At 35.8% G+C, this 10,481-nt stretch overlaps 2 protein-coding genes across 2 annotated transcripts; one reads left to right on the top strand and one right to left on the bottom strand.

Annotated features, from left to right (window-relative positions):
- The first annotated feature begins 613 nt into the window (after nucleotides 1–613).
- On the top strand, nucleotides 614–2,079 carry LOC108842891 (mitochondrial fission 1 protein B-like). Its single transcript, XM_018615937.2, has 5 exons — nucleotides 614–879; nucleotides 970–1,108; nucleotides 1,327–1,448; nucleotides 1,522–1,585; nucleotides 1,662–2,079. Exons 1-5 carry the CDS (start codon nucleotides 772–774, stop codon nucleotides 1,742–1,744), a joined length of 516 nt encoding a protein of 171 aa, XP_018471439.1. The 5' UTR covers nucleotides 614–771; the 3' UTR covers nucleotides 1,745–2,079.
- Nucleotides 2,080–2,131: 52 nt separating this feature from the next.
- LOC108842890 (PH, RCC1 and FYVE domains-containing protein 1) lies at nucleotides 2,132–7,224 on the bottom strand. The gene is made up of 9 exons (XM_018615936.2): nucleotides 6,773–7,224; nucleotides 6,335–6,421; nucleotides 6,097–6,186; nucleotides 5,879–5,959; nucleotides 5,549–5,743; nucleotides 3,369–5,480; nucleotides 3,000–3,146; nucleotides 2,579–2,901; nucleotides 2,132–2,501 (listed from the first exon to the last, which is right to left on the bottom strand). Exons 1-9 carry the CDS (start codon nucleotides 6,839–6,841, stop codon nucleotides 2,384–2,386), a joined length of 3,222 nt encoding a protein of 1,073 aa, XP_018471438.1. The 5' UTR covers nucleotides 6,842–7,224; the 3' UTR covers nucleotides 2,132–2,383.
- Nucleotides 7,225–10,481: the final 3,257 nt, after the last annotated feature.

The raw sequence follows: 10,481 nt of genomic DNA, 5'->3' as shown, positions 1-10,481 counted from the left end.
TTGATTTACATCTAAATGTATGATTTTTTAGTCTTATAGACAATATTTATTATTAACTATGCTATTATTTTGAAAATATCTTTAGGTAATAAATTATAATTTTTATAAAGTGGTTCGAAATGGTATACTAAAAATATATTTATACATGTAAATATATTATGTGCAGATCAGATATTGTTGGAATCTAAATTTGTTCTAACCATGTGATTTACAAAGAAAAAATTAAGTTACAGTGTTATCTATATAATATTTTGATATACTTATAATATAATAAATTAATGTTGAAAAACTGAAAGATAATAGTAGATTTTTTCTAAAAATAAGGTAACAACCATTAGTAGATTTAAACTTTAAAATAACTAATTTGGATATTGAACTAAGATAGGATATGAATGGTGACCAAAGAATGAAATAATAATAATATATTATCTAACGTTCTTAAAAGAAATATAAATTTATAAAGAATAGTATTAAATTTTCATTTTTTTTCATTTTACTGCTGAGAAATATAGAACTATTGTTTTTGAGTAAATATGACAAGGAATTATTATTCCTGGTTATTCCTAAAATTTTATTTCTGTAGATTCATTTTCTATTAGTTCTTAATGTAAGCTGGCAAAGTTAAAGAAAAATAAAACACAACCCTTAAATTAGTATTGACAATCATCATTAAACCCCCAAATTTAAGACATAACTTTTCTTTCTGGTCAAGTCTTGAAAATTCGTCAAAAAGAAGAAAACTCAAAAACTCTCTCGCAGCTGCGACAAGAAATGGACGCGACGATAGGAAAAGCTTTTGATTCCGTTTCCAGCTTCTTCTCCGGCGCTGCCTCTGTCTTCGCCGATGAGTTCCCCTTGTGCGACGCCGACATCATCTCGGTACGTAACTTTATTATGATTCTCGCCTTTTTTTTTGTTCCTCGAGATTACGACATGTTTTACAGATCGTTATGTTACAATCATTCTCAGGGATGTGAGAAAGAGCTGGCAGAGGCTCAGAGAGGCCAAGACGAAGGGCTTAGGAAGGAATGCATCATGCGCTTATCGTGGGCTCTTGTTCATTCAAAGACACACGCGGATATACAGCGTGGGATATCAATGCTTGAAGGTATATAATATTATAATCTTATATGTGTTGTGAAGATGGATGATTAGATCCATGTTACTGGTTTGATCAGCCTATAAAACATGAACCTTGGCTTCCAAAATTTTAGGAGGTTTAATATATAAATATAAGGCTCTCAAAATTATGGAAAAGAAGTTATTAATGTTTATAGCGTCCAAACTCTCAGATGAGCAATAACATGTTTCTACTTTGCTTTGCAGCTGCGGTGGTTAGTGATACAAGTCCAATGAATCTAAGAGAAAAGCTGTATCTTCTTGCTCTTGGTTACTATCGTAGCGGCGACTTTTCAAGAAGCCGGGACTACATAGAACGGTGTTTGGAGGTTTGATCATCTCTTATTCATGGATAGTCGAGAATATCTTATTGTTGTTGATGTTTTCGTCAATGCTTTTTAGGTGGAACCAGAGTGGAGACAGGCTCAGACGCTTAAAACGGCTATAGAGGACCGTATAGTGAAAGGTAAATAAACACATGATGGTACTTTCTCTCCTCATCAATTTAAATCTCCATTTACTTTTTTCTTTAATGTAAGCAGATGGTGTTATTGGGGTTGGAATTGCTGTTACTGCTGTTGGGATTGTTGTTGGTATTGCCACATCCTTAATACGCAGTGGCTGAGAAGGAAAGAACCTGTACATATGTGCTGGTCTTCAGTGAGTTTGTTTAGATTCTTTGATGGCTTTGGAAGAAGTGTCAAAACAGATGACTTGTAATTCTAGTTCTACCATGAATATAGATAAACAACATTACTCATCTGAGGAAGCATCATAATACATACAGTAACTTTATTGTTACTTCAGCAGAAATTAGAAGAAATACTACTCTTATCAGGTTTTAATTTCAGTATGAACTCTAGATTCGTACATGTCCTAGCAAGGCTAGAAGAAAAGCCTCTTGAACCAGTCACTGGCTCACTGCTTTGCTCTATGCCCTCAACCCCATGTCCTCTTTTCATTCTGAAACCATTATTTATGTGTGATTGCATCAAACACTTGAACCAGTCACTGCTTTGCCACGTTGATCCTTATAATCAATCAGTCTTACAAATACTTTTCTCTTCATAAAGAATATACAACCTTCTCACAACAAATACCACACGAAACCCCCAACTATAATGAAAGAAGCACGTCAACACTTAAAAAAACATCTGTAATTTTTCTCTATACATGTTATAAATCTGTTGTTATATATCCCGAGAGATTCTGCACTCACCTGACTCGGGCGTGGAAAAATGATAAGAGAAGTGGTTAAAGAGTTTCAACGAGGCATTTCCTCGTTGGATTTGTCAACAATTCGTACGTTGTATTGTTCGTAGACTCTTCCTCTGTTATCTGTCCACCACTGTTCCGCTTGTTTCTCACTGAACTTTTTTCGGCTGTTGTCAAACCAAAACGGTCAGGCAAAATAACGGATTGTTTTTTCTTTTGAGGCGTAAATAAGATTGACTGTTACCTGAAACGGACACGTTTGAGGTCTCTCGCACCTCCTGCTAATGCTGTAAGAGTGATATAGACGCCAGGCTCGTCTTGTTCAACCCATTCCTTCTCGTTCTGTGCTTCATTCGTTGCTTCACCGTTACCAAACACAGGTGTAATGGTTCCATTAGAAAACATTGGGGTATTCACTCCATTTGGCTCGGATTCTTGACTGTTTGGTCGGTTTAAGATATTGAAAGGGTCAATGCGACCAGGGCTGGAACCAAATGAGTTAAGAGACGGAGGTGACTTCACAGCTCGAGTTGATCCAACGGGTAATCTTTCAGCCATGTCTTTCAGCTGCATAGTTTCGTTGATGCTTATAAATCAGTCATAAGAAATCACCAGTGATTGCATAAAACCACTATCTTTATTTTTTTTGAGCTTTGAAATTTTACTTGAGCGGTAAGTGATTTGATCACTTCTTTTGCTGCCTTGCATCTTGTCGTCTCTTCGCTAGCGATTGCCAACGCCTCTTTGACCTGCCTGGCTGTTCTTTCCAGCTCAACTTCTTGGAACTGTGCCTTCCTTGTAAGACTTTCAACCTGTTCATCTACTTGTTAGCAAAGAAGCAATCAACAAAGCGAAACTGAGGAAGTAATTAAAATTGGTGGCAGCCAAGTACGCTTCAAATAACATGATCTCATCAACATATTAAGATCCAGAACGTATTTGACGTGATCAGAAAACACAGAAGGGCAGAAACGTAATAGCACAATCTAACCAACAATAAGAAGAAAACAAAAGATGGTCGAGAGGAAGCTTACCTGAGATCTTAGCTTAACAACCTCTTGGCTTAGATTATCATTGGTTCTCTGAGTATCATCCACCACAATTCTTGGCGTGGTTAGTCCTGAAAGAGTGGGAGTTGGTGTTGTTGAACGAGGTGGACTGGGACGTCTTGATACTGGGGAAGTTGCCCGAGACACAATTCGAGAACCAGGAACAGACGCTGAGAAGAACTTCTTTGATGCTCCAAATACTGGATTGAAAGTCTTGACTATGTTAAGCGCACCCCGTTGAGAGCTTCTACTCGGTATAGGCGAGACACGGCTACTATTGAATTCGTATTTCTTGTTCTTCTTATATCGATTGTCCACTTGTTTCATGGAGTCCATCAGTGAAAATCTAGCTAACTGTCCATCGGATCTAGAATCCAACTTGTCGTCTTTGTATATGGTATCTGATCCCTGGTTAATGCTTCCTCTTCTACTCAGAGAAGAATGAGACGATGTATCAGTTTCCATGGTCTTTTTCAATTTGTTAAAGCACTTGTCACACACTCGATATGGTTTGTTCGGGTTCGGTGCCATACAGGCCTTAAGCGACTTTTTGTTAGTGCACGAGTGGCAAAACACTAGTCCGCAATTATAGCAGTTGTGCCTCTTTCTCTTGAAACTGAAGGGCTGGCGGCAACCTGAACACATGGACTGATCCATCCCCGATGCCCATCTGTGAATGCAGACAGCTGCTGTGAAGTTAGTTCCACAGGCAATACTTTTCACCTGTTTATCCTTGAGCGACTCTACTAACGTCGGCGAATTTCTATCATCTACGTCCCCGTGACCAAGCCTACCATTTGATCCCTTTCCCCAGGTGTAAACCTCTGTCCTCGAAGTTAACACTGCAACGTGATAAGCACCGCAGGCAATCTCTTCGACAAAATTCTTGTGAAGTTTACCTTCAACACGGTTTGGAAATTTTCCATCTGCATGTGAGTTTCCCAGCTGACCATAGACAGGACTGCCCATAGTATAAACATCGCCTGCTGTTGTCAGTGCAACCGTTAAACTGTGCCCACATGCTACTTGACAAAAATTGGGTTCAACAAGAGCAGCAACACAGGTAGGCACGAGTTTTGGTTCTTTATTACCATGACCAAGACGACCCTTATCGCCATCACCCCACGTAAAGAGCTTCCCAGAAGAGCAATTACTCGAGCTCGAGCTCCCAACCATGACTTCCACAATTGCTGCTGTGTGCCATACACCACAGGCTGCCCGGACAGTGCGAAGACCTTTCAAAGAGTCAACCTCCCGAGGTATGAAAACGCTTTTCCTGTCCCCGTGACCCAAAACACCAAAGGTCCCATCACCGAAAGTAAACAACTGCCCAGCAGAGGTCACAACTGCTGTGTGGTACGGTCCACAGGCGATGGATGATACATGTATCCCTTCCAACAGAAAGTTAACCCTTTTAGGGATCCAGTGACTGACTTCATTTCCATGTCCAAGAACACCAAAATCTCCTTTACCCCAGGTATACAAATCCCCCGAAAGAGTAACTGCACAACTATGGAATTCTCCACAACCTACAAGCTCAATATTTGTGGTATTAAGTGCATCGATTAGCTTTGGATTTTGAATATTGGAGTCAACACCATGGCCAAGCCTTCCTTCAGATTCCTCTCCCCAAGAAAAACTTTCTCCTTGTTTTGTCACAAGGACAGCATGCTGTCCACCACAAGCAACATTTTGGACGTCAAGTACGATTGTAGATTCTAAAGCTTTTGGCAATAAGGAATCCATTTTTATGTCAAACGAACTTCCAACTCTACGGTTTCCACCACCCAAAAGACCTTCTCCTATGCCTCCTCCCCAGATGAAAACATCTCCTAACGCATCTCCATCATCATGACCAGAGCCGTGGCTGGAGGAACTAACAGCACTTGACATACTAACTCTAAAAGCATCCATGCCCATACCCCTCATATTTCCATGCATGCTATCTGAGCCTCCAGAATGAACTGAAATAGTTCCAGAATCTGAGGGATAAAATCCTTTTGGAGGAACTGCATATAATGCCATGTCCGATAATGCCTTGTCAAGCTTAGGCGGGCTCTCAAATGGACTGTGAATGCGAAGGTGATCAGAACCATCCTGAGAGATGAATTAAACGTCTTTAGTGTTAAAATGCAAAAACTATACACAGAAAACTTTTCTAGAACCTTCTGCAAACTGTCATTGCTGCTAAATGGAGAGCGCAAAGGAGAGCTTCTCCGGGTATATGTCCTTGGGCTGTTAGCTTCAGATGGTGTCCCATCACTTCTTGATTCAGTCCTCCTATTTCTTTGATGGTAACGCGAAATCAAGGCTTTAAGACCACTAAACCACACTTCAGCCTCATCTTTATCCTTGCAGATCTACCAAAGAAAATCCTACCACCATATTAATTAACCTTGAAAACGACAGTGATATTTCGAATGACAGGGTGGTTGTTTTATAGCAGAAGCGAATAAGAAAAAAGTAAAAGACTAAATGGTTTAAGAAAATCTCACCACATCCAAAGACCTCTCGCTATATATTAGTGAAAAAGACTGATATTCCTTCTCGGGACGAGGATACCTTTGAAAAATAGGCTACAAGAAAAACACAAGTGCTAGATATCAGAATAATAATATCACCGTAAGGCACAAATATGCACCCTCCGACTATGGAAACCGTCACGTGAAAAGTTGCATAAGAGAGGGCAAGAAGGAAACACTGGTCAGCTTACAGTGCGTTGTCCAGAAATGATCCTAGAAACATGGCTTAGCTTCAGATGTTTCTCCTCCTTACCGGAGAACCATATCAAAACAGTTTCATCCTGAAAGTAACAGGGAACAATCTCTTAAACACCAAACAATGTAAACTAAAGTTACGAAAGAAAAATAAAAAATAAAAAAAAATCACCATAGAGCACTCTGCTGGCAATAAGTTTGAATGAAAATGGAAGCAAAAAAAAAATGGCTTACATTAGAAAGGCGAAAAGGGCAGAACTTAGGCTTCCCTCTTCTTCCATACTTGAGCAAGTAAGCTCCCTTTTTCAGGGCAATGATTGCCTGATTCAACCAAATAGCAGAATCTTTTGACTTCAGCTCAGCAATAACACAGTATAGAAAGAAATAGAGGATACATAATATAAACAAGCAATGCTATCTCTATCTAATAAAACTCCAAAGCTGATTACTATCCGAGAAATGAAAACTCAGGCTATATCAATCAAAGCTGGTAATAGTCTACCAGAGAGGTTTTAATTCCACAAAGCAATAGCTTAAATTAAGCTAAAGTTCATAGAGATAAGCTACTTGAGTATATGCAAATCGAAGATAGGTAGGGTTCGCCTATGCAACACTATCTCTAACCTAAGAGGAGTTGGGAATAGTGTTATAGCAAGAAACAACAACAACAACCTGCTCGATATCTCTCTCGACTGGAACAGCTCTGCTAAGATCCGTCGCCATCCTTCCGTTTCTCGACATACACACCACAAAATCGCAAGCTCAAATCTCCAACTTACTCAAAAATTCCGAAGACTAATCTACATTCAACGGATTCATCTCGATGATCGTCGATCTCGGAGGCGGCTCCGAATCGTTTGCTTCCCCTCTGATTAACGGAGAAGCAACCTTTGTTCAGCTCGAGTGATAGACGCCGTCCAAGCAAAGAGGAATCAGAGCTCTTGTAAGGTGATGCAGACGCGAGAGAGAGAGAGAAAGGTGAGCAAGTGTAGAATCTAAACAAGATGATGAATTGATGATCTTCTTCTTCTTCTTCTTCTTCTATTACGCACTTTTCTTTTGTTGGAGAGAAAGCAAAAGGAAAGAAACAAATCACTCTTTTTTGCTGCTTCTTCTCTTTTTTCTGCCTTTTTTTTTTATTTGCTTAAGGTCTCTAGTCAATCATTTCACTTGTGTTAAGAAGACTAAAACTCATACTCTTTAACATTTATTATCATTAGATTATTATAAAAATAATTTGCCAATTTTAGTAAGAATTTGTGTTTAGTCGGTTGTTGAATTTCAACATTTTAGTACAATTTGTGTAATGACCTAAATACAAATTGAAGTGTGGTGAATATTTTATAAGCAGGTTTTATTCTAATATATAAACTATAGAATTTTAGCAAATACTTAAACAAAAGTGAACAGTATTCAGAATTTGTCATACAAAAGCAAGTACCAACAAGGATATTGTTATGTGATTAATGGGGTTTACTAGATTTTGATCCGTCCTTATAAGGGCGGGTATTTTTTTTGTTCTATATTTAATTTTTGATATTTTTTTTTCTTCCTGATTATTTTGTTTTTTTTAATCATATTTATGTAAAATTTTAATCAAAATATATTTTATTAAATAATAGCAATTTAAAAATTAATCCAGTATACGTACGGTTAAGGCTGAGTTGTGGGTCAAATTCGCCCCGTTGATCCGCCAACCCGCGGATTTTCAACTTTGTTTTAGTTAAAAATTATGACCGGCACAATTCGCAAACAAATAATTTTGTACCCGCACCCACTCCGCTTAATTTTGTGGTTATCCGTTATATATATATTTTTAAAATCATTGGTTAATTTAATTATAAAAATATATTTATATTAAAATTTTATAAATTATTTAAATTTTAAATTATTATTTTCAAACTTCTGTATTTAAAAAATATTTACTTTTTAAAAATACTTTACGGATCGACGGGTAGCCGCGATCCAAAATCCACCAACCCACACTCATCCCGCATAAAATACTCATAACCTGCACCTGCAAATCGATTTTGTAAATATAATCTCAATAAGAAATACTATCAGAATTATGATAGATTTGGTTTTGTGAAAATAGGATTTGTTATGTATGTATTGCTTAAAAATAGGATATTAGTGGTTATGAAAATATTTTTGTTATTTATATGCGTGTGTATATAAAAGAGTTGTATATTTTTTTTAGATTTTACCAAAAAAGTAGGAATGATAGGACGTAGAATCAGTTATAAAAATTGTTAGTTATTGTATCTTACAGTTTGTAACCGTGAGCAGTTTTTTTTTTCCAAATAACGTTATATATACACACACATAAGCAGTTATATACAGCAATGAATTTTTTTTAATTAGACATAACTAATATCAGTTGGTCATGCTTCAACTTTAATAGTATTTATTTTTATATTTGTGTTATTTTTTGTAATCATATTGTGTTTAATATTAATTTAATAATTTTTTGTTAATTATATTAAATCTGTCAAATTGCATAATTATACACTTGTGTCATATTCATTTTAAAAATAATTTTTAAACTTTATTCATAAATTTTGCAACATATTATATTTTGAGAAATTGGTAAAAATGCACCTAAACCAACCCCTAATATACAATCTACCCTTAATCTCACAAACATTTTTCGTTGGACGATTTTACCCTTCTGCCACGCGTCAGCCTACGTCTAGTAGCCCTGCAGGCTACTCTTTTAGGGCTGCAGTGCTCTGTCGTGTGTCAGATTCATTATTATATCTGTTGGATAATGTTCATTCTCTTTTAGTTCTCTTTTGTCTTTTCTCTTTGTTTTTCATCTTCTTTCTTTATTTTCCTCCATCTTCTTTCCTTTTCTTTCTTTCATCTCTCATCACTTACTAACTAGATTCATGGTTTCAAATATTTGACTACTTCTGATTATCAACTTTTTCATCTATTTTACTAACTTCGATCAGTTATATTTGATTATCTCGATAACATAACTTGTTACATGTTAATAAGTAGTATTCAACGTTAACATAATGCGTAACAAGTAACACAGTCTGTTAACTCGCTAACAAAATTTGTAACAACCTTAATAGTCAAATTCATAGTTGGTTATCTGACACATAGTTTGATACCAAAAGAATTCATAACTGTTTAACATGATGTTATAAAAATCTTCACGTTAACTGATACATGATTTGTCTAGCTGATATTTGGTTTATTAGCTCACAAACAGATTTGATACATGTCTGTGAACTAATAAGTTACATGATAAGTTGGTTGTTATCCGTTAACCGATTTGTTACTTGGTATATGTATTTAGCTGATACATTATATGATACCAAATAATTGATAATTGGTTTGTACGATATTACAAGAGACTTGATGTTCATTGATACATAGTTTGTGTAGATGATAAATAATTGAATAAATAACTTGTGAGCTTGTACATTTTTTATATTTAGTTTTATTAGCTGACAAATGAATTGATACATGGTCTTGATTAATAAGTTGTTATCTGATATATTATTTGTTACCTGATACAAATTTTGTATGATAAATGATTTCTTACATGTTTTGGTATCTGAACATAGTTTGATACTGAAGAATTTATAATTGTTTTATCTGACATATAGTTTGATACCGAAGCATTCATAACTATCATATTTGTTATCTGATACAATTTTTATATGATAAATGATTTCTTACATGTTTTAGTATCTGACACATAGTTTGATACCGAATTCATAACTGTTTAATATGATGTTACAAAAGTCTTTACGTTAACTGGTACATGATTTGTTTAGCTGATACTTGGTTTATTAGCTCACAAACGGATTGATACATGTCTGTGAATTAATAAGTTACATGATAAGTTGGTTGTTATCCGTTAACGAATTTGTTACTTGGTACATATATTGTTAGCTGATACATTATATATGATACCAAATAATTAATAATTGGTTTGTATGATATTACAAGAGACTTGATGTTCATTGATACATAATTTGTTTAGATGATAAATGATTGAATAAATAACTCGTGAGCTTGTAGATTTTTTATATTTAATTTGTTAACTGACAATGGATTGATACATGGTGTTGATTAATAAGTTGTTATCGGATACATTATTTGTTAACCGTTAATATATATATTTGATATATAACACAACATATTAGCTGTTATAGAATATTTTATCGATAACGTAATCTCGATTTGATCTTCGCTGTTTTATCCAACAGTTCATCGTCTGTCCCGCCGTCCATCTCTGCAGTCTGACACACGTCTTCTCTGCGGTCTGACACACACATTTTCTGCAGTCTGACCTGTATTCAATAAATGAGGGGCATTTTCGTCCGCACAGTACCAAAATGTTATTTCTTTTTGAGTTATG

The sequence above is a fragment of the Raphanus sativus genome, chromosome 2 (assembly GCF_000801105.2).
Source record: "Raphanus sativus cultivar WK10039 chromosome 2, ASM80110v3, whole genome shotgun sequence".
In the NCBI taxonomy this organism is placed as follows: Eukaryota; Viridiplantae; Streptophyta; class Magnoliopsida; order Brassicales; family Brassicaceae; genus Raphanus; species Raphanus sativus.
This window is presented reverse-complemented; position numbering and strand designations above follow the sequence as displayed.

What these genes read in the sequence shown, in the direction of transcription:
- LOC108842891 (XM_018615937.2), top strand. Translation starts at nt 772, where the DNA reads ATGGACGCGACGATAGGAAAAGCTTTTGATTCCGTTTCCAGCTTCTTC. An exon ending in GCGACGCCGACATCATCTCG is followed by an intron (nt 880 to 969) that starts GTACGTAACTTT and finishes AATCATTCTCAG; the next exon opens with GGATGTGAGAAAGAGCTGGC. An exon ending in TGGGATATCAATGCTTGAAG is followed by an intron (nt 1,109 to 1,326) that starts GTATATAATATT and finishes TTTGCTTTGCAG; the next exon opens with CTGCGGTGGTTAGTGATACA.
- LOC108842890 (XM_018615936.2), bottom strand. Translation starts at nt 6,841, where the DNA reads ATGTCGAGAAACGGAAGGATGGCGACGGATCTTAGCAGAGCTGTTCCA. An exon ending in TCATTTCTGGACAACGCACT is followed by an intron (nt 5,960 to 6,096) that starts GTAAGCTGACCA and finishes TTTTTCTTGTAG; the next exon opens with CCTATTTTTCAAAGGTATCC. An exon ending in TCAAATCACTTACCGCTCAA is followed by an intron (nt 2,902 to 2,999) that starts GTAAAATTTCAA and finishes GAAACTATGCAG; the next exon opens with CTGAAAGACATGGCTGAAAG.